Source organism: Zosterops lateralis (assembly GCF_965231275.1).
Source record: "Zosterops lateralis genome assembly, chromosome: 3".
NCBI classification, from domain to species: Eukaryota; Metazoa; Chordata; class Aves; order Passeriformes; family Zosteropidae; genus Zosterops; species Zosterops lateralis.
The window spans coordinates 111,073,406-111,096,851 of NC_139764.1; the positions used below are offsets into that span (position 1 = coordinate 111,073,406).

General features: G+C 49.2%; 1 protein-coding gene across 3 annotated transcripts in view; it reads left to right on the top strand.

Annotated features, from left to right (window-relative positions):
• Positions 1-4,478: 4,478 nt before the first annotated feature.
• The window catches only part of XKR6 (XK related 6), a 172,191-nt gene continuing 153,223 nt past the window's right edge, over positions 4,479-23,446 (top strand). For 2 of the 3 annotated variants that reach the window (XR_014589552.1, XR_014589553.1), the window contains exon 1: positions 5,126-5,235. Coding sequence is in view for 1 of the 3 variants with exons in the window: in XM_083857042.1 (XP_083713168.1) it covers positions 4,505-5,235 (731 nt within the window). In the remaining 2 variants the exon portion in view is untranslated. Of the gene's footprint in view, positions 5,236-23,446 lie in introns of all 3 variants that reach the window. The other variant, XM_083857042.1, reaches the window with a different exon arrangement.

Consider the following 23,446-nt stretch of genomic DNA (forward strand, 5'->3'; position numbering starts at 1 on the left):
CTGATCAACACTTAGCTCTTCCCTGCAGCTGGAATTCACCTTTCCTGAGCACAGGTGGCCACAACTGCACTGAGGAGTTTGGGGGCAGTGCCAGCAGGGTGTTGTCATTGTGTCATCCCTTGCCCAAGCAGCTGCTTCTCTCACCCCACGTGCCAACGCTGAAATCCTTCTCCCACCCGAATGTCTCATCAAACAAGTTTGGGTTTGGTTTTGTATCAAAACAGATGACTCGTCTGCCCCCTTATTGGTACACCTACACTCCTGTATAAGTAATAACACCAAAAAGTTTGTTTACTTCTCTGTTGTTTTGGGTTTCTGGGGATTTTTATATCTTTTTGATCATATGGAGCAAAATCTGCTACACAGAAAAGTTTGAAGGGATGAGGGATGCTTCCATTTATATCTCCTCGTACTGCAAATCAGAAGTCGAAGCTTAATCTGGGTGCTTCTCACCCAAAAATATGGGTCCCAGAGTCCTTATTTCTTAGTGCTGTGAGAATTAACATCCATATTTAGGTTTGAAAGTATCCATCAGGAGAGGGGGTAGATTACATATATATATACACACACATGTCTTATGCACATGAAATAATTTTGGTCAAGAGCTGGTTTTGATCTTATTTATTTCCCTATTCTAGTAATAGCTGAAGTTGGCAGAAAATAAGGGAATATCTTCAATATTTGAATCTGTTATGATGGGGATCTGTGGGATCCTGTTATGTTTGATCCCACTATATGATAGTATAAATAATACCACTTTTCTCCCTTTGGAGAACTTTGTGCCAGAATTTCACTCCAAGTGAAATTTGCCCACATCCAGGTGTGCAACAGATGCATCCACGTGGATTATGCCCAAAGCTTTGCTTTCTGCTCCCTTTCTTCTGTTTCTCTGCTATAGGATTATCCAACCATTTCAAAACCAGCAGCATTTTTTTTTCAGACTTCACAAAACTTTTCAGTTCTTTTGACATCACCCAGCAACACCAAATATACCCTTCCCAGACAGCCTGTTTAATACATGAGAGTCCTCCCATTTTTTCTTCAAGAATAATTATTTTTTCCTCCCTGCAAAAGCATTTTATCTGCACTTTATCTGCATTTCTCTACCTTCTTGAGGCTATTGCTTTTTTCTCCATGTTGAAATTTAGACTCTGCAAAGCAGCAATGTTTTCAGCGAGTTCTGGAGTCCTGACATTCTCAGCTCTGATATTTTGACACAGTTTAAATGAAAAAAAAAAAAAAAAAAGAAAAAAAAAAAAGGGAGAAAGGGTAGAATTCAAACTCCCACAGAAAGAGGCAGAAGCAGCCACTGGAGAAGGAGCATCTGGAAGGAGTCTTCTTACTGAATGGTAGGGGAAAAAAAACCCAGATGGAAAAAAGGAGATATTGTAACCTACAGAGGACAGCACAAGACAGCTCAGAAAAGATGGATATGATGAATGAACAGATGTGAAATATTGAACTGAGGGGAAAGGACCTGGAATTTGGCTTTCCCAGACTGCCAGTGGGTGAGACAGCTGACTGGGGTGCAGCTCAGCTCCAGGCAGATCCCAAAAACAGATCTGGGAGCTGCTTCCTCAGCCTGCCAGAGGTTTCTCCAGCACAGAGTTGAGCCCTTTGAGAGTCTGCCTGACTCTCTCAGCACAGGGTGGGAAAAGCAGCATCCTCCAAAGTGGGTAAGGGAATGCAAAGGGCAGAGGAGGAGATGGAGAATCCCTGTGTTAGAAGGAAAAGGACAGGAAGACATCAAGATGAGGGATTTGAGAAGGCAACAAGGTGGTGTGTGATCAGGGTGCCAAGGTGTGCTTGGAGAGAGCTGCTACCAACAGAGAATGAATCCCAGAAAGGTTTGGCTTGGAAGAGACCTTAAAACTCATCCAGTGCCACCCACTGCCATGGGCAGGGGCAGCTTCCACTATCCCAGGTTGTTCCAAGTCCCATCCAACCTGGCTTCAAACATTTCCAGGAATAGGGAAGCCACAGCTACACCGTTCTCTGAGTACAGGAGAGGGACCTGTGGGATGGGGTGGGACAGGAGTTCCTCTTCTCCAGCACAACCATGGGAAGGAAAAAGGCAAAAAGAAACCCAGAGGAGGTCCCGGATCTGCCAGGGACCTGGGAGCTGCTGGAGATGGGAAGGTGGAATGGTGATCCTGGGATTTGAGGTTGAGCAGGTGACAGGACAGGGCAGTTGACACTGGGCTGGGGAGCTGATTTGGGAACAGGATGGGGTCAGCACAAGGGACTCCAGCTGAGGCTGGTCTGGGGAATGGTGGTGTCAGCACTTGGGCCTTGGGGGAAGAAACACAATGGAACTTTTTGAGTGTCCAGAGGAGAACCAGGAAGAGAGTGAAGGGTCTTAGGAATCATATGAGGAGCAAATTATGTCATTGGGTTTATTCAGCTGGAGGAGATGGAGGTCAGACCTCACTGGGGGCTGCAGGTCCTCCAGAGGGGCAGCCCCAATCTCTGCTCCCAGTGACAGGGACAGGACCCAGGGAACATCTGGAGCTGTGTGAGGAAGATTGAGATTGGGTATCAGGGTATCAGTTCTTCTCCCAGAGGGTGTCAGGCACTGAATAGGCTCCCTGGGGAATGGGCACAGCCCCAAGGCTGCCAGAGCTCCAGGAACATTTGGACAACTCTCTCAGGCACAGGATGGGATAGTTGGGGTGCAAGGACAGGGGATGGACTAGTGTGTCCCTTCCAAACCGAATATTCTATGATTCACTATAGATTTTGTGATTTCAAGATGACTAAAGAGATGGAACACCTCTCCTATAAGGAAAGGCTGAGAGAACTGGGGTTGTTCAGCCTGGAGAAGAGAACCCTGGGGAGATCTTAGAGCCTAGGTCTTATATGGTTGGAGAGGAAGTTCAGGTTGGACATTAGGAGGAATTTCTTCACAAAAAGGGTGATTAGACATTGGAACAGGCTGCCCAATGAGGTCATGGAGTCACCATCCCTGGAGGTGTTCAAGGAATGACTGGATATGGCACTCAGTTCTCTGCTGTGGTTGACAAGGTGGTGTTTGGTCACAGGTTGCACTCAATGATTTCAGATGTGTTTTCCTAACCCAAATGATTTTGTGATTCTGTGATTCTGTGAAGTGATCTCAAGCTGAACCAGGGGAGGTTTAGATTGGACATTTGGGAAAACATTCTTCATGGAAAGAGTGGTCAGGCAATGGAACAAGGCTGTCCAAGGCAAACTGATGGTGGAACCCCCATCCTTGCAGGTTTTCAAAACATGTGTAGATATAGAACTTAGGGATACAATTTAGGTGGGATCATGCCCAGGGATGAACAGCTGGACTTGGTGATGCCAGAGGTCCTTTCTAACCTAATTCTGTGATTCTGTAAGGGAGCTCCAAGAAAGCTGGAGAGGGACGCTGGACAAGGGCATGGAGTGACAGGACAAGGGGGGTTGGTTTTCAGCTGAAAGAAGGCAAGGCTAGATGGGATTTTAGGAAGAAAATCTTCCCTGTGAGAGAGTTTAGATCTGTGAGGCCAGAGGTTGTCCAGAGACTCACAGAATAAGCAGACTTGGAAGGAACCCACAAGGATCATCCAGTCCAACTCCTGGCCCTACACAGGAGCCTGGAGAAAAGGAGACTCAGAGGTGACCTTATCACTCTCTACAACTTCCTGAAGGGTAGTTGTAGATAACTGGGGCTTGGTCTCTTTCTCCAGGCAGCAACTGACAGAACCAGAGGACACAGTCTTAAGCTGTGTCAAGGGAAATATAGGTTGGATATTAGGAAGAAGTTTTTCACAGAAAGAGTGATTAAATATTGAAATTGTCTGCCCGGGGAGGTGGTGGAGTCACCATCCTTGAATGTGTTTAAAAGGAAACTGGATGTGGCACTTGATACCATGACCTAGCTGAGGTGTTAGGGCTGGGCCGGACTCGATGATCTGAAGGTCTCTTCCAACCTACACATTCTGAGATTCTGTGATCCCCAACAATCCCACCCAGAGCCTGAGGGCGCTGTCCAAGCGCTCCTTGAGCTCCGCCAGCTTTGGCGCTGTGACCATCCCCTCAGGAGCTCTCCTAGCGCCAGTCACCCTCTGGGATCAGACCCTTTCCCCTTATCCCATCTAACCTTCCCCTGACACAACCCCAGGCCATTCCCTCAGCTCCTGTCCCGGGCCCGCTCCTCCTCTTCCCCTCACAAGGAAGCCGCAGATCGCGCTGAGCTTTCCCCCCTCAGCCTCTCCAGGCCTCATCCCCTGTGAGCTCTCCCCGCGCCCGGCGGGACGGGGGCAGGGAGCGGATAGTGTCCACATCCCGGCTGGGCGTGTGGGAAGGCTCCGCTCCCTCCCCGTCCCCGTCCCCGTCCCCGCCGCCGGTCGCTGTCGCCGCCAGGCGGCCCCGGCCCGTCCCGCGCGCCGCGGAAGCGCCGCCCCCGGAAGCGGCGGGCGGGGGGAGCGGGCACCGGGGGGCAGAGCGAGCGAGCGCCCGGCGAACGGGCCGGGGACGCGGCGGCGGCGGCGGCAGCAAGATGGCGGCCAAGTCGGATGGCGGCGGCGGCGGCGGCGGCGGCGGCGGCGGCGGCGGCTTCGCCCAGCTGCACAACCTGGACGAGGCGGCGGCGGCCACGGGCGGCGGCGTCGGGGCAGCGGCGGCCGAGGTGGCGGAGGAGCCGGGCGCCAGCAGCTCCTTGCACATCTGCCACTGCTGCAACACGTCGTCTTGCTACTGGGGCTGCCGGAGCGCCTGCCTGCGGAACCTCTTCGGGCGGGCCGCCGCCACCGCCGCCGCCGAGCCGCTGGCCCCGCGCCCCCCCGCCGCCGCCGCCGAAGGGCCGCCGGAGGGCGGCGAGGCGGCCGAGCGGCCGTGGCTGGACTGCCTGTGGATCGTGCTGGCGCTGCTGGTGCTGCTGGGGGATGTGGGCACGGACCTGTGGCTGGCGCTGCACCACTACGGCCGGCGGGACTACGTGTGGTGCGGCCTCACCCTGGCCTTCGTGCTGCTGCCCTCGGTGCTGGTGCAGATCCTGAGCTTCCGCTGGTTCGTGCAGGACTACACGGGCGGCGGGCTGGGCGCCGTGCAGGGGCTCAGCAGCCGCGGGCCGCCCATGATGGGGGGGACCGCGGGCCGGCGTGGGGGACCCGCCGGCGGGGTAGGAGGAGCCGGCGGCACCGCCACCCCCGGGGCGCAGCGCCTCTGCAGGATCTCCGTCTGGGTCTGGCAGTCCGTCATCCACCTGCTGCAGATGGGGCAGGTCTGGAGGTAAGGGGCGGCCCGGGGACTCCGCTGTGTGTGTCCCCCCGGCGGGGCGGGCGGCGCGCTGGGCCGGGGACCGCGGCCGCGGAGGGGCGGGAGCGGCGGCTGCGAGCGGCCGGGGACGGGGAGACGGGGGGCGGCTTCGGCCCCTGCTCCGGGGGGGATGTGGGGCACTGTCACCTCCTGGTGTGAGATGGACGGGGACAGTGTCACCTCCTGGTTTGAGATGGACGGGGACACTGTCACCTCCTGGTTTGAGATGGACGGGGACAGTGTCACCTCCTGGTCTGAGATGGACGGGGACAGTGTCCCCTGTGGTCCAAGGTGGGTCAGTGTGCGCTGGCCGAGGAGGGGCTGGTGTTGGTTGTCAGCGCCTGGTTTGGGGAGGATGGGGGTGACTCTGTCAGCTCGTGGTCCAAGATGGGCATGGGTCAGTGTCAGCCTCTGGTTTAAAATGGGTCACTGTCCTCTGGATGAGGTGGGGAGCTCTCCAAGGTGGTCCAAGGTGGACGTGGGCCGGTGTCACCTTGTGGTCCAAGGTGGACGTGGGTCAGTGTCACCTCCTGGTTCAAGGTGGACGTGGGTCAGTGTCACCTCCTGGTTCAGGGTGGACGTGGGTCAGTGTCACCTCCTGGTTCAAGGTGGATCAGTGTCATCTGCTGGTTTGAGGTGGGTCAGTGTCATCTCAATGGTTTGCTATGGGTCAGTGTCCCCTGGACAAGGTGGGGCAGGTGGGGGTCAGTGTCACCTCGATGGGCTGAGGTGGGTCACTGTCCCCTAGCTGAGGTGGACCATATGGCCATTGCTGTTACCTCTTGGTTTGAGGTAGGCGTGGGGCAGTGTCATCTCGTGGCTGGAGGTGGATCACTGTCTCCTGGCTGAGGTGGGACCAATGGGGGTCAGCATCACCTCATGGTTTGAGGTGGACCTGGGTCACTGTCCCTGGCTGAGGTGGGACCAATGGGTGTCAGCATCACTTTTTGATTTGAGGTTTCCGTGGGTCACTGTCCCTGGCTGAGGTGGGGCAGGTGGGGGTTGTTGTCAGCTTGTGGTCTGAGATGGACATGGCTCGGTGTCACCTTGTGGTCCCAGGTGGTGGTGGTCAGTGCGGTGCTCCCCACGTGGAGAAGGAGGGGAGATTTGGGGGTTACTCCAACTTTGAGTGAGCAGAGACACAATGGGAGGAGCAATTCCCAAAAAATGAGCCTGAGGGGCTGAGGTGGGAGACATGGGGGTCACTGTCACCTCATGGTCTGAGGTGGACCCCTGCCAGTGCTCCCCACGGTGGAGGAGATGTCAAGATCCCCCTTGTGCTTGAGGGGACATTTGAGGGGAAGAGAAGTTCCCCAGAAATATATCTGTGGGGCTGAGGTGGGAGGAGTGGGGTTGGTTGGTATGAGCAGGACATGAGATGGTGCTCCCCACGTGGAGATTTGGGGTCACCCCCCCAAGTGATTGTGTGGGGCTGGGGAGAGGGGAATAGCTCAGAGGGGACACAGTTCTGTGCCCCCCATGGTGTGGGATGGAAGGGATTCTAGCTCTGTAGGAATGAGATAGTGCTCCACAGACATGGGGCAGGATGGGGAAGGGGGTCATGAGCAGCTCTTCCCTTCAGTGCAGGCCGGGGGCTGGGGATGACCCTGGCAGTGGCAGCGCTGCAGAGGGAGGTGCAGTGGCCCTGGGGGGGATCCCACCCCACCAACCCCCTCCTGGAGCCAGGGGCAGCCAGGAAAAGACCTCACGGGAATGCAGGGGCTGCTCCAGAGAGGGTCTGCAGTGGGGCGGGCCCGTGGCTGCCAAGGACTAGGACGTGCTGGTCCCAGAGGGTTGATGTCCTCCTGGCACAGATCCCATAGGGATGGGGGCCGAGGGTCTCATCCATCCCCGAGAGCCTCTCCCCAGCCAGTGGAACAGGAGCGGGAGCTGCTGGCTCGCTGACTCCCCCTGAACCGAAGGAGCGGGTGGTGGGAGTGGAAAAACGCAGCGTGATGCCTCGGCTGTGGCTTTGGGGAAAGGAGAAACCTCGGTAGGGACGGCGGTGGGGCCGCCGGTGTGAGCCTGAAGGTCAGCGATAAGGGACTCTTCCCTGCCGGAGGGAGAGGTCCTGGGCTAGAGGAGATGCTGGCCGGAGGACGGGTCTGGGAAGTGACCTCGGGCTCGGCAGGAATAAAAAAGCATCCTCCAGCGCGAGCTGGAAATTACGTTATCCTCCCCAAGAAGAGAGGTGGGAGGAGGCAGGGAGGGATTCTCCAGGATGAAAGCCTGTGGATGCAAACACTGCCACAGAGATGTCGGGCTTACGGAAAGAGGTGGTGTAAGGACAGCTGTAAAAACCCGGCGTGGCCCAGCATCCTCTGAGCTGGGGCGCAGGTTGGGAACGTGGAAAGGGGTGTGAGATTTGGGGTGGGGGTAGAGGAACACCCCCTTCACCCCGTGGATGGTCAGGCTGTAGGGAAGAGGCTCCAGAAGGGGATCGCTTGGTGTTTGTAGCTTTTAAAATAATCCTCAGGGATCAAAGATTTTTATTTACCCGATTTTTTTGAAGAAGCCGCGGGGGTGGAGGGGAGGGGATCTGATCTGCGTGGGAAGGGTGCGTGAGATGTGTACGTAGGAAACAAGCCCATGCAGTCATGCAGTGCAACAGCAAATACATATTTCTTCTGCATCTTCAATGTCATTTGTGCATCGTTCAAAGCACATTTGTTCTCAACTTCTGCTTGGGGGTTTATTCTATTTTTATGGGTTTTTTACGGCCGGGATTTGGGCTGGGGGGTGGCGGGAAGGGGATGTCTGCGGGTGGTGCGTGCGAGGATGATGAATTGGTCCACGACCCTTTCTGCGGCTTCCCCTGGTACTCCCAAGTGCTGATCCCATCAGCAAAAGCAGTTCTCAATGCAGATGCTCCTCTGGCAAGTTGGATTTTTTTTCTTTCTTGGAGTCAGGCAGAAGAAATGATTGTGTTTTAGCTGTGCACAAACACCCCGTGTCATGACACGCTCGAGTGAGCGCGTGGGGAGGGGGATGCCGGCAGGGACAGAGGGGGTGCGTGTGGGGGGCTGATTTTTGGGTAATAGCAAGAAACAATGCTCAAGTTACAGACTTTTTCCTGCTATGCTGATGCAGAGGAAAAACATTTGCCTCTGAGATTGTGCAGGGCTGGGAATGCCAAAGGGATCTGACAAGGAGTGCTGCAGCCTGGATCATGTTAGGTGAAATCAGGGAGCTTTCTCTCCTGTTGATCTCTAATCCCACCAATGCCCAGCTCATGCTCTTTAAGGCACACTGGACAGCATGGAGCTGACTCCCAATATCTGACCAGAGCCAGAATTAACTTTCTGGGATCTGTGGAACAGCCCTCCACGAGGGTGTCTTTTTGCATTCCCAATACAGCTGTTACTAACGCCATTAAAATTAATCTCAGATGCGGTGCTGGGACTAATACTGGAACGCACTGGTTTGGCCACCTTTGCCTGCAGCGCAGTCTCTGCGTGCTGGGGAGAAGTTTAGATGTGGGGATGGAGGAGGAAAACCTCACACAGTGTAAGTTCAGTGCGTAATGCTCCGAGCCCCGTTCCCTGTGGGATCACGGATCCGCGCTGCCGCTGCACGGAGCGTAAGCGGGATCATACCTTACGTAGGGGATGTCGTGGGTGTTGCTCAGCAGCTGGGAGCGAAATTGTGGAGAATTGGAGGGGGGAGGCAGGTTGGAGTAGTACAGAGAATTCTCATCCCGAATACGTTAGGTAAAAATCTGCGTTTGGATTTTGAGGGATGACACAATTTTCCTGTGGCGGCTTCTTCTTGTAAACACTGGGAAGACTCGCCAATAAGATGGTGAATAAATAGCATTTTATGGCAGAAATATAAATATACATTGGGATCTTATTTTAGCAAGGCTGTCTCTTCATTTTGTCAGGATTGTGGGAGAAGGAGCTTGTTTTGGAGCAGTCTGGATGGAGGCTTTGTTGTTTGTGTCGTATTCAGGGGGTGGATCCGTGACCAGGCAGGAGGGCTGAGGGGGCAGTGCAAGTACTGAGGGGGGGCACAGTGATATTCCTGGGTTTTTTGTGGATTTTTTTAGTTCAGCTGAGATCTGAAGGATGTGTTAATACTGTCTGTCTATAGTGGCTGTTGGAAAAATAGTAAAAACATACGTGTGTGTGTATAGAGATATATATTTTGAATTCTCGCTGGAAGTAGTCTGATCTCCAATGCCAATCCCACCAATAAAACTCAGCTCTTGGGGTTTTCACCTTCATAAACCTACAATATCCACCTTTCCTCTCAAATCTTAGATTGTCTTGAGAATTTGAACAATTCATCCAGACTATCCAAAAAGTGAAGAATGCCAATTGGGGCATGTTATGCTCATTATAGAGGTGCTGCAGTGCAAGCTGCCAAGGGCTGTTCCTTGGGGAGAGTTGCTGTGGTTTTGCTGGAAACAGGATGAAGACTGGGCTGTTGCTTTTGCCAGAGCTGTTCAGCCATGTAAATTCAGGAGAAGGAGGAGTTTTGGTATCTTGAGTAGTTGCACAGGTTGTTTGAATGACAGGAGTGAACTTCCCTGTCTTTTCCTTTCTTCCCTGTACCTTTCCTTAACCTCTGCTGGAAGTGGGTTACTGGGTCATGGATGCTGCCCTGGAATTGGGGGTTTAGAGTGGCGAGTCCGATCCCTCGCGTTGCGCCGCGCTGTTAAAGCAAACATTATTGGATTCCATTGGATTAAAGGGATGTGGAGCTGAGCTCAAATGAATGCTGACCAGCTGGAAATCTCTCTGTGTCTGTTAAACTGTCAGTGATGGTGAGTTTTGGGGCATCAATGTGCTCTATTTATGTGGTTTGTTATTAAAACAGATTGGATTACAGATCTAGGAGAAAAACATTGTCTACAAGAAACTCCAGCAAACCAAAACAACCCTTGTCACTGTTGTGACATTAAAAAATTGTCTTGTGTATGTACGTGGTGAGAAATTCCTAACATTTAGGCAGGGAGTTGGCATCTTTTTTATTAGTGGAAAGACCAAATCTGTGAGTTGTTCATCTTTGGAGGTGGAAGGATGAATCAATGGGTTTAAATGGAATATGTGGCATTTAATGACTTTGTGTTGAGTGGGTTCATGCTCTCCTAAAATACTTTGTCTGGGATGAGCTTTGTGAGTTAGAGACACATTATTTTGGGTAGTTTAGGAGTACAGGCAGCTACAACTCTGAAGTTCTCTGCCCAAATCCCTCAAAGTGGGAGCCATCTGCTTCTCAAACAGCAGATGAACCAAAAGCTGCTGACCTGATGCTGCTTCCTTGTCTTGGTTTGGGATGTTCAGCTCTGTAGAGCCTTTCTGTAAATTTACTGCCTTCTCTGGCACGTTGGAATATTTTTTTCAGCTTTTTCTGGTTAGCTTGTCTGGCAGCTGAGTTTTTCCTTTTAGCCAAGTTTTAACAGCTTGCTTTTATAGTATGGAGTTTTGTCAGCTTTTGACAAGTTGGCAGAGGGAAGACATTCCGGGATAGATGATAAATATGTTCTCCCTACAAATTTAGGTCTGGGGTATAACTTTTTTATATATTTTTTCCAGCGAGGTTGTCCTCCCTTCCAAAAAACTTACCCATTCCACCCCCATTTCTGCAGGATCTCCATGAGGAAGTGCTGGGCTGTGGGTGTGGAGGTCCAACAACATCTACAGAGCACGTAGATTGTGAGAGAGTGGAAATAACAATAATAATCACAATAACGATGGGAAAAGGGCTTTATCCCTTGAGAGGGGTCTCCATGGGTGGCGGGTGGTGCTGATGCTCCGTGTCTTGTTGAGTGGTTCCCACTAGAGGGGGTCCAACCACAGATGTTGGAGCGGATCTGCTGGGCCAGCCTTGAGAGGGCAGAGATTCCTCCAGACCTTTCCTTGGGAGAAATAATATCCTGCCCTGACCTGCTGGAGATCTCCCCTTCCCATTCCACCCAATGTTTCTGCAGACAGCACGGCTTGGGCAGGTGGGGAGTGGGATTTGGAGGAGAGACTGGAGTTTGGTTTGCTCTTGGATGCTGTTGGGGAAGAGCTACGTGCTGCCCTGTGGCTGGGCTGTGACAGCAGCTCATCATCCCCCTGCCCTGGTTTTTGGGGGAGGAGGAAATGGAAGCAGAACTGCTTGGGTGAGCTGAATTAGTTCTTACTGAAACCAGCATAAAATTTCCATGGCTTTCAAGGTGAAGACGCCATTGCGAGGTATTTTGGGGACAACATCTCCAGGAGTCCAAAATCTGCAAGGAAACCCAACTGCTTTGAAGCTGGGTTGCAGGCTGCTTTCTTAAATGCTCCCACCCATATGGTCTTTGACCACAACATCATTTTTCAGCTGTTCAAGCTGAACTCCAGGAAAAACAGCTGTCTGGTTTTTTTCCCACTCTCCCTATGGCTTTATCTCTAATGCCAGTGGCAGCCTGACAGTGCCTTTCCTGGTGGAGGGGAGGGCAGAGTGCCAAGGGAAGGAGGAAAGATGGCTCACCATTTTTTTGTGTGTGTTAAAATTCCAGGCTCTGGAAAATCTCTTCTATTTTCCACTTTTCTAGACACTTCCATTTTGCTTTCAGCTGCACTGAGCCAGCTTTATTCCTTGCAGTGGTTTTCTTCTCCGAACAAATGTAGGTTATTCAGGGAGCATTTCTTTTAATGAAAAGGATGGAGGAAGAACTGATGGTGATAAAGCATCTCTTTGGAGGAGAGCTGCTTGCTCTGCCTTGAGACTGCAAGGAGCAGGAATGGGATGTCAAACATGTAATCTTCCTTGGGGAACAAAGGTGAGCCTGTGGAGAAGTCTGGATCCCTCACACAACTTCACTCTTTTACTCATTTTGCTTTATTTCCCTTGAATCCTGATTTGATTTTTAGCACCTGGCTGTAGTGAAAATCAGCAGTAGTAGAAGGCAGTGTTTTAACACCTGGAAGCTTTTAGGCAGGAGGAATTGTGAGTCAGAGTAAGGCTTTGCTAGAGAGAAAATTAAATTGTAATTAAAGGCGTAAGCAAAGAACATGTGCCAAATATTGTCACTTCATTGACCCACCTTCTTCTGATGTGCTGGGATTCAGAATGATGGCCAAACCTACTGTGATGCTTTTCCAAACAGGATCCCAAGAAAATGGGGAAAGAGCTTTCCAGGGGAGGAGGAGGATCTTTAGAAAATCCTCCAGCCTAGCTACAGTCAGATGGAGAGAGAAACACCTTGTGTTTTTAACCCTGTGGAGCGGAGTTGTTTGATTTTTGCAGGGCAGGACATCAGGCACATCCCCTGTCCTTTGGGCTGCAGTGTCAAGGATGCTCCCAAAATCTTCTGGATTGTGAGACTGAGCATTTAGCAGTGTCCCAGGAGCAGCCTATTGCATCTCTCTATGGATGAATTTTTTTTTTTTTTTTTTTTTTTTTTTTTTTTTTTTGTCACTCTCTCAACTTGAGATTTACATTTCCTATCTCCCTGTATTCCAGTTTCAGCCTGTGTTTGGTTATATGGAAATGCTGTAGCAGAGGACTCACAGTTACAGTGCTGAGGAGTCGTCTCAGGGGTTGCTATTTGTCCATCCCTGAACAAATGTCACTGATGGACTTTTGTTATTTCAGTATAAATGGGTGGGGTTTTTTTTCTTTACTTCCATATCTTGAACCAGGAACAAAATCAAATCTTGGCCAAGAGACAAAAAAGTAGAGCAAAAGGCCATCTCAAATATGTCCCCAAAACTATAATGGGACATGAAGACTGTGCTGCTCCTCACGTCTCCTTTTTTTGGAAATCTGTGAGAGCTCAGGTTCACCTCTGAAATGTTCACAGTCTGTCCTTAAGTGACTTCAGCTGCACAGAAGATCTTCTGCAGAATTGGCAGCTTTGTTGAAAAACCTTCTGTGTTCAAGCCCAGAGCCTTTATCATGACCTCCTCTTCCTCTACTCCGTCCTGATTTGATTTACTTGCAGCAGGATTTTGGCATCCCAAATATCCCTGTGTTATAATGGAACAGAATCATGTCATAGAACGGTTTGGGTGGGAAGGGACCTTAAAGACCATCCCATTCCACCCCCTGCCATGGGCAGGGACACTTTCCACTATCCCAGATTGTTCCAAGTTCTGTCCAACCTGGCCTTGGACACCTCCAGAGATCCAGGGGCAGCCACAGCTTCTCTGGGCAGCCTGTCCAGGGTCTCCCCACCCTCACAGGAAAGAATTTCTTCCCCATATCTCACCTAAATCTCTCCTCTTTTGGTTTAAAACCATTCTCACTTGTCCAGTCACTATCTGTGCATGTAAAGTCACTCTTCCTTGTTTTTTTTTTACACCCTCTTTAAGTAGCCCCCTTTGTACAGGATGGGCTGAGGGAATAGGCACCTTCTCCCTGTCCCAAAACCCCATGGGAAATAGGACTAAGACAGGAATCTCTCCTAAATGCTGCCTCAGTGCCCTGTAGATGGTCAGTGAATGGGCACTTAGAAAAAACAAGTCTGTTGTGAACAGGTTTAAATGGACACTGCAGAGGTCTCAGCTCATGCTGGAAAACTCCTGTCAGCTGCTGAGCTCCATCACCTTTTCTACCTTCACAGGTCTGCTTGATGTGGGAGAAGTTTCCCATAAAACCCCCACCATTTTGGCAGAACTCTTATTAAAAACTCCTCAGGAGCCATGATGCAAAAGGCTCTGGCAGCTGGAGCCACCTTTATCACTTTGCTAATTAAACCTGTGGGAAAAAACCCAAACCTGAGTGAGGGAGGATCATGTCCAGCTGCCAAGAACCTTCCTCAACTCATGGGGTTCTGTGGGGTTTTCTGGAGGGGCAGGGAGCAGGATCATATTTTGCTTTTGTGATGGACACTGGAGATCACAACTCTCCAAAAAAAATCCAGGAGAGATGAGCTCTCCCGTCCTTTCAGTGGAGTGGCTCAGGATCATCTCCTAAAGCAGGAACATGTCACGTATCCCTGTGAGTTTAAAGAGTTCCAGTCTCTGGGGAAATCACCGTTTTCCCTTGTAGAAAAAGATGAGTTTTAACTCCTCATACTTGGATCCCCCACACAGACAGCCCTGGATGACAGGATGGCAGGAATACGTTGCCTGATCTACCAAAAACAGAAGACAGCAGTAAAGCACCAGGAGTGGTTTTGGGTTTGGGATTGGAATTCATCCCAGTTATGTCTAAGCGAGGGAAAAAAGAGCAACGGAGGCCGATGTTGTTGAAGTAAAAATTGTAAAGAGTGGTATAAGCAGAAGGCATTTAAATAATGTAAACAGTCTGGCATGGGAGGAAGGATGGGAGGCATTCCAGAAACAAAGGGAAAATAGTTTTAAAACATGGCTAAAAATACAGCAACTCTTGAATTCCAGAGATTATCTCAATTAGCGCTTTTTCAATATATCTTTACAACAGAATTGTAGGAGTTCACAAAAGATAATGGAGGCTATGAGATATGGAGAAGTGATATTAATTTGTTTAATTAAAAGGATGAAGGGCTCCCTAAAATAAGATTCACTTATCTTCTGTGGCAGGGAAGAGCGGGGTTATATTCGGAAAGCTGCAGCTCATGGCACTGTAGTGTGGAGAAAGCATGGAGAGAGCCAAGGCTGGGAGGAAGAGCCCCTTCTTCAGCCTCAGCAGTTCCTTGCTCAGTGACTTTCAAGAGCAAATCCTTTCCCATGGGATTTACGTGCTATTAGAGCAAAATGGGACGATTTTACATTTCCGAGAGGATTCTGTTTGATGTTCAGAGAGCAGGAATTGGACGTTTTCGTCCAGCAGAAAATCAAATACTCAGACATCAGAGCTTTGAGGGGCAGACAAACATGGTTTAAGCTGGGTATCTGTGTGTGTGGAGCTGTTCATGGATGTGCTTGACGTCCTCTGGCTCCAGAGGTGTGTGGCACATGTCAGAATTTATGTCCATCCTCAGCACTGCGTGTCCATCCCTTGGAATTGGGGAGAAGCATATATGGATATCTAGCTGGAAGTGTAGGGGGAGACCAGAGGGGCCAGGGAGGAGAGAAGACCCTGGTGCAGATCCAAATTAAATTAACCCCCCTGGATGTATATTAATATGTTAAGTAGCACTAAGCTCTGTATCCCAGCTCAGCAATATTTTGAGGCACTTTATTGCTTTAATGGAGGGATAAAATAGAACCTGCAATTATAGTAATTTTTTCTAATTGAATATTTTGCTTTATTCTTTCCCTTTCAAAGCATGACTGTAAGTACCAGCCTTCATAAAGCTTTGGAAATATTTATACTTTCCCTCTCTGGCAATGGGTGTAAATATGCTTCTTCTGGGGCAGACTGTTTGGGTCTCTCATGGATGAGGAGCAGAACAGCTCTGGAGAGCAGTAGGCAATGCACCTTCCTCTGCTCCTTTTAACCATGGAAATCTGGGATGGTTTGGGTTCAAAGGGACTCCAAGGATCATCCAGTTCCACCCCTTTCCATGGGCAGGGACACCTTCTTCTATCCCATGTTGCTTCAAGCCATATCCAGCCTGGCCTTGGACACTTCCAGGGATCCAGGGGCAGCCACAGCTTCTCTGGGCACCCTGTGCCAGGGCCTCCCCACCCTCACAGGGAAGACTTTTTTCCCAATATCCCATCTAACCCAACTGTCTTTCAGGTTAAAGCTGGGAAACACTTGTTTCCCATCAGGGGAGAGGGAGGAATGTGATGTTACAGTCTCAGTGTTTTCTGTCATCTTGCATGGGCTTGATGTGAATGTCAGGGTGTCTTTTTGATTAATTTCTTGTCTGTGCAGGGGTAGTGGGCAATAACAGCTGTTATTTCCAGGCCCTTTTCTGCCACCTAAACTGAGTTTAGGGAGAAGGACAGGTGAAGCTTCTTCAGGCTGGTGCTGGAGCAAGATGTAGATGGTTGGTAAAGGCAAAAGCTGAAGGGAGTGTCTTCACCCAAAACCAGCCAGGTGAGGCAGGGTGCTGACAACAGGGGCAACAGGGGATTAAACTCAAAAGCTGATGGTGTAATTGGGTGTCAATTGAGTTTTTTGAAGTAGCCATTTTTAGTGGCAGCTCTTCAAACTGAAGTTCCTCCCTCCAGCTCAAGGCTCAAGCAGGCAGCAAAATGCAGCTAAATTAACATAATAATTGCGTTGTGCATTCCGTGTTCTGAATCTGGGGATTTAAAGAGGGAGATCTGCTGATACTCCTCCATGTGATGGGATGCTATCAGTTGGATGCTGTTGCAGTAGCTGTCTCCTCGTCTAAAGGGGACTTTTGATCCAATAAACTGCTTATCTCATGTAGTTGTCCTTTCATCTAGCGTGGGTTGCGTGTGATGGCTGATGGAAGGCACAGTATTGTGGCTCATTTATGAATATTAATTAGAAATGGAAATAATTTGAAAAACAGCGTGCACTGACACGCTGCACCGGCAGCTGCAGGAATCCATCAGTTTTTCCCTCGTGGAAGACTCACAAACATTGGGGTGTGAAGTCACCACACGGAGCCCCGTCACGCCGACACGTCGGCGACGCAGCGGGAGGTTGTCTCGGGGCTTTAATTCCCAGCGTTTGTTATGGGAGTTTGTTACATCCTTCCCACGGCTGGGCTGGGAAGGGATGGTTTTCCTTTTGGGAAAAGCTGCAGCAATGCCTTGCCAAGTCGTGCATCGGAGCCGGAGCTGGAGGTCGAGGCTGTGCCTGGGCACGTGGCTGTGCCGAAAGGCAGCGCGATAAGGCTTCGGTGCCCTTGTTTCAGTGAAGGACACACTTTGCTCCTGAATGCTTAATCTTACCTTAGTCCTTGTCACTCCAGGCCCCTTGTCACAACACTGACGTAAATGCATCGTGCCGCTGACGCCGGGAAAGGCTCCAGCCCCAAATGGGATGCAGCTGGCTCTGGGATGAGACCAGAGCCCTTAAGGGAATCTCAGGATGGTTTGGGCTAGAAGGGACCTTAAAGATCATCTCAATCCAATCCTTTGCCATAGGCAGGGATGCCTTTCCCTTTTTGTGGTTCCATCTCAAAGTCCAACCATGTGCACTGATCAAGGATAGAGCCCTCTTCATCTCACTTGCCAAGAGCTCATCTTCAGTGGCCACATCTCCTCTTGGGAGCTTGGTAGCGACAGGATTTGCCCTCTGGCCCTGAGATGGGCTGGCACAGCATGGCTGGTTCTGTCACATTAAGCTTTCTTGGCTTTTGGGGAGAGGGTGGCTGCCTCCAGGATGGCAATGGTTCTGGTGGTGCTTCTTGAGGTGAGGGCTTGTAGGTCCAGGGATGATCCTGTGCTGGCTGAGCCTTGAGGGCAACAGCATCCCTGTCTAGTAGAAAAAAGGAGGAGCCCAGAAGGATCCAACATGTCAGAAGGAAAATGTTCCCATTACTTAAGGTTAATTTTTATTTTCTTATGAGAGTATGGGCTTGTTTTTCCAAGGTGCATCCAGCCTGTCAGAGTCTCCAGCAAAATCCACTTCTAGCTTTTGGACATGGCCATCAGATTTACCTGTTTAGGACTAAGTTTATTTTATGACTCCTGTGCGTGCACCAGTAGTGGAGGCCAGAGCCCTTCATTGGATTAGATTGTCATTGTCATCTTTGGGAGAGTTATATTCAGTGGGCCACTTTGGAATTGATGCTTCAGGGTGAATCCCAGGTGAGGAGAGCAGAGAAATGCCAAGAAATGTCATAAATCATGGAATGATAGAGTGCTTTGGGTTGGAAAGGACCTTAAAGCTCATCCAGTTCCAGTCTCCTCCAATGGGCAGGGACATCTTCCACTGTCCCAGGTAGCTCCAAGCCCCATCCAGCCTGGCCTCAAACACTTCCAGGGAATTTAGCTGAGACCCAAACACTCGTGTCCTTGTGGACTCATCCTGCTGGTGGAGGAGGATGTGGTTCATTGCTCCTGAGTGCAGTTTCCTGAGTGCTTTTCTCCTCAGGGAAGATCCACTGGGATTAAATGGGATCCATCCTTGGGAGCTCAAGACACGCAGCGAGCCAAAAATGTTCACTTCTGGGGTCACCCCTCATCACCCAGCCCCATCCCGACTCTAATTCGTGGGTTAATTTATTTATAAAGCGAGCCAAGTAATTAACTGCTTGCCTTTAAAACTCCTCGGAGCCCTTCAAACCAGCGCTTTAAAAATGGGTTGATTATTCCGCTTTCTTCAAAGGCGCGCGGGGTATTAGGAGAAGTCGATTCCTGCAGGCACCATCCTCTGGCAGCCCAAGGCACTCCGGGGGTGCTGCGCCGTGTCACACCCGCTCAGTGTCACAAATCACTCGCCTGTGAGTGCCACTTCTTGCTCTTTAAGTGGGGCATGACGGCTGTGACAGGGCCGTCCCCACCTTCCTTCTTCCCTCTGGAGTTTGTTCCCTTCCCCCGGCGTGGCTGGGGTTGGGTTCTTTGAACCAGCGCTGGCTTTGCTTTTCAATCGTGAGCTTTAGATCTGGGATAATAAAACATCAAAGTAAAGCAGATTGTTGTGGATACAGAAAAAAAAAAAAAAAAAAAAAAAAATCAGGACACTCAGTAGGACTTCGGGGAGTAATAAATTTGTTCTATATTTAATCTCGTATTTATCGCAGTGTCAGTATGAGACCACTTCATTTTACTACTTTAACTGTAGCTAAGAATAACTGAATCCTTGAAATATTGAGAAAGTGGCTAATACCTGGTGGTAGCTGATGGGATCCAGCTTTAATAGTTATTGATTGGCTTCAAAAAGCTCCCAGTAATATCACATCTGAGCTACTGTATGTTGGGAGTTCAAATCCTATCAGTTATTTAAGATTAGAAGTAATTGTAGATTTGCAGCTTAATCATCCCTCAGTAGGTGAAGCCAGCCAGGACTTCAGGTGTCATTTATAATTTTGCAAAAAAATTATGGTTGATCTGCCCCAGTTTCATTGTGTGAAAATCTTGGCATCCCTAAATTCTGATATTCTCCAGCATTTCCTCGGCTTGCTCTAAAATTGATGTGGCTTTTCTGATGGGGATGCAAAGCCCAGTTTGAAATCTGCTTGTCAGGCAGGGAACACAAGGGACAAATGACCCCTGTAGGGTTGGTCTTAGTCCTTGGTCCTTTCTGATTGTGCCCCATGTCTGAGAAGGGGATGAAAAAATCCACGTATCCTCATAGGAGAATAAAAATTATCCCTAAGTAATGGGCATATCTTCCATCCAGAAATTCAGGAGAGCGAAAAATCAGATTAAGCATTGTTTCTGAGTACTAAAACTCTGCCTGGGTAACCTGACATTTACCTGTGCTTCAGCAACGTCTCAAAACAGCACCTTTAATGATGTTTTATTACCATTTGTATTCTTAGTCTTTGTTTTACTGCTCTGGAGTTTCATAATCCCATTTATCAAAACATTTGTGGTTTTGCTGTTTCTCCCTGGTATGGCTTGTTGCACAATTAGAGCTTCGTTAAAGGCTCTCATTATATTTTTTTTTGGTTGTGATCAAACTCTGCCTGTAACAAACCACTGAATTTTCTGTGTGAACACACAGATCTCCCTGTAATTTCCTGCTGCTCCTTTCACTGGGAACTGTCTCTTTGACATTCCTGGGAAGGAGTGACCAATTTTTCATCAGTTATTGGGCACGTTATTTCTAACTCTTTTATTTTTCTTGTTGATATTTAAGTGTGTTCTGAGAGGAAAAAAAAAGTAACATTTTCCCCATTTTCCTACAATTATCAGGAGCTGAGTAACTGCAGTGGGGAGTTTGAATTCGGGGGTTAAGTTGAATTTCTGGTGGCTTTGCCAACTTCTTCGCCTGGGACTGGATTATTTCCCCCTTTTTTTTTCAGGGGATTAATTAGTGAAGCAGCACTCCTTACAAAGATGTTTGAGGCTCTGCGAGGTTCACACCTCCTCCATTCACTTTGAATGAATTACTTTTGCCATCCTGAAACTGGTTTTGGGGGGGAAATGGTGAGGAAGTCACACTTTTAATTTGGAATATTTATATTGGAATAATTCTGCAGAAGGATTTTAAGTAGGAATTGATGAATGAGGTCATTATTTAGAGCCAATTCCCATATGGAATCTGGGTCTCACTGGGGCAGAAAGCTGTTTAAAGATCCTGACTGCTGGAGGAGCCAGGCTGGGACTGGGGAATTGTGCCTGGTTGGGATCTGGTGGTGGGTCCTTGTGTGCTGCTGTGGAGCTCATAAAAGGCCACAGCCCTAATTAAGAATGAAAATGCACATATTTATGATCTTTAAGTTCCTTTCCAACCCAAATCTTTAAATGATATTTAGAGTGGATATTCTGCCTAGCACTGCTCCTTATGGTGAGCAAAAGGGTCCTTGCCTTGCTCCCACTTTCCACTGGATATAGGATTAATTGGTTGTGTGAATTAACTGAGGACTAAGCTTCATTAGGCTGCTGTTATCAGTGCATTTGATTTCTTCCTGTCCTAAATCCTCCACGAAAACATCTGTTAGTCACTCAAAATAGGAGTCTGCATCCTCAGGAACAATTTCACTATCATAAACCTGGAAATTTTTATGGATCAGACTCTTTTAAATATACTTACTTCTCTTCCAGTTCTTTTTCCAAGAGGAAACCTTTCAGTAGGACACTGAATCTGTGTTAACTCTAAGGGCAAGTTTGTGTTTTTGTTTGTGAGGCAGGTGGGGCTCTCTGATACCTGTCAGGAGCTCTGAGATGAGATGTGTCCTGTCCTCCTCCCTTGGCATTGCCCCTCATTTGTTTTCTCCTCTTTACCCTTTTCCTTCTGTGGGAATGTGTTCAACTTTCCACAGAATTCTTGAATTATATAATCATTAAGGTTGGAAAAGACCTCCAAGGCCATCGAATCCAACCTGTGACTGATCCCCACCTTGTCACCCAGCCCAGAGCACTGAGTGCCACATCCACTCATTCCTTGGACACCTCCAGGGGTGGGGACTCCAAACCTCCCTGGGCAGCCCCTTCCATGCCTGACCATCCCTTCAGGGAAGAAATTCTTCCTGATGTCCAGGCTGAGTGTTCCCTGGTGTAACTTGAGGCTGTTTCCTCTCCTTCTGTCCCTGTTCCCTGGGAGCAGAGCCTGACCCCCCCTGGCTGTCCCCTCCTGTCAGGGAGTTGTGCAGAGCCACAAGGTCCCCCTTGAGGCTCCTTTTCTCCAGGCTGAGCCCCTTTCCCAGCTCCCTCAGTCACTCCTCATCCAGCTAATGCTCCAAACCCTTCCCCAGCTTGGAAGGTGTTGTTTTCTTCAGCGTTGTTGAAGCTGGTTGAAGTGTTTTATTTGGATTCTTTCTTGTCCCCAAACCCGGGGGTTCTGTGCAATCAATGCCTTGAGTTGCTGTGGTCATTGTTGCTTTAAAACTGAGCATGTCCAGGGTAGGGCTGCTCATTGTATTTATGGAACTGAGTGGCAGAAACCCAAGAACTGCAACGTTTTATTAACCACAGGATCAGAGAATTGCTAAGCTTGGAGGAGCCTTCTAAGATCATCAAGTCCAACTTTCCTCCAGCACTGCCAAGGCCACCACTGACCCATGTCCCCAAGTGCCACATCCACACAGCTTTTAAGTAGCACTTTAAAAGTGGATGGTGACTCCTGCTGTCCTGGGCAGCCTCTTCCAAAGCTTGTCCACTCTTTTGGTGACAAAATAGTTCCTAATTTCCAGTCTAAACCTCGCCTGGCACAACCTGAGGCCATTTCCTCTTATCCTGTCACTTGTTATGTGGGAGAAGAGACCGGCCCCCACCTGTCCACATCCTCCTGTCAGGTAGTTCAAGCTTCAGAGTTTCTTTTGATCCATGTAAATTTTCTTGGATCACCTAAGAAATGGCATACCTCTCCTAGGCTGACTCTCCCTGCCCTTCAAGCATCATTTGCTGGGGTTACCTCAGTAAGTTTCCGGTTTTTGGATCTTGGGTACCTTTGGCTTTTTAAGAAAAGACAAGATTCATAATAGAAATGCAACTTAAAGGCCTGACAAACCAAGGCTGGTTTTACTGGAGGTGGTGTTACTGAATTTCAGAAAAGCTTCCTCACAGGAGCAGGGAATGACCATGAAAATTCACCATCCCAGACATAAAATTTGTTGCCACATCCTTTTGCCTACAATTCTCATGATAACACAGAAACTATTCGCCCTTTTAAGGGTATCTATTACTCTTCCTAATCATAGGAATAGAATTAGAAAAAGGAATTCCTGCTTTAAATGAGGCTGTTTACCCAGTTCCATGGTGTAGCCGTTATTTTTCCCCATGCACTTTCCCATTCAGCCACAGCAGTGAAGTGTCAGATCCATCTGAAACCTCTGGATTCAGTCAGCAAAGTCAGCTTTTGTCAGTTTATGATCTTCCACTCTTTTTTTCCCCCCCGCAGGAGTTCTGTTACCTGATAAAGTTGTATCTCTTTGGGTCAAACCAGTGGGATTATCTAAATGAGGCTGTTTGCTCCTCCATCCTTCCCGAGCCAGCTCTGCTCTGCCTTTGATGGGGGCCTTTCCTGGGGTGTCCTGCACTTGTTCCAACGTGCCTTTGGTGAATTAAAGAAGTAACTCCGTGTCCTGAACGGTTCAGGGCTCAGGGTGACAGGGATAACCAGCTTTTGTGCACAGCTCCCTGTGATCCCTAATAACTGCTGGAATGAAAGGAAGGCACCACAAAGCAGCAGCAATGTTTGGTGTTTTTAAAGTAGTTCTGATTTAAGCGTAAAATACCGTTTTTTCTTCTTCTTCTTTTTTTTGAACTTTATCAGTTACTGAAAACAGTTCACAATGCTTGAAAGAGCCTTTCTGGCAGTATAGGAAAGTACCTTCAGAGATCTCAGGCCAAAGCACCGTGCAGCTCATTATCTCCTTTCTGATGGTGAGCAGAAAAGAGCACAGCTGGCCCAGGAAAAGGGGTTGGATCTGGGCAGGTACGTCCTGATTTTCCTCCAGGTTCTTGTGCCATCAGCTGGCATTTGTGGCTTTAAAAGTTCCTGAGCAGGAGGTGGTGTGTGTTTAATAGCCCACGATGGATGCTTTAGCGCTTTGAGGGGGTTTGGAGCTTGGCAAAATTTTCTATAGGTTTTTTTGGGGTTTTTTTGTGGTTGTTTTTTTTTTTTTTTTCCAACTTTGCTTTGCTTGGTGTCTCCTTGTTCTTTTCTTTAGGAAGATTCCCGCATACAGATCTTCTAGTGGGACATTTCCTGCTTATGGCAGGGGGTTGGATCTGGATGATTTTCAAGGACCGTTTCAACCCAAACCATTCATTGATTCAGTGAATTCTGAGGGCTTGAAACT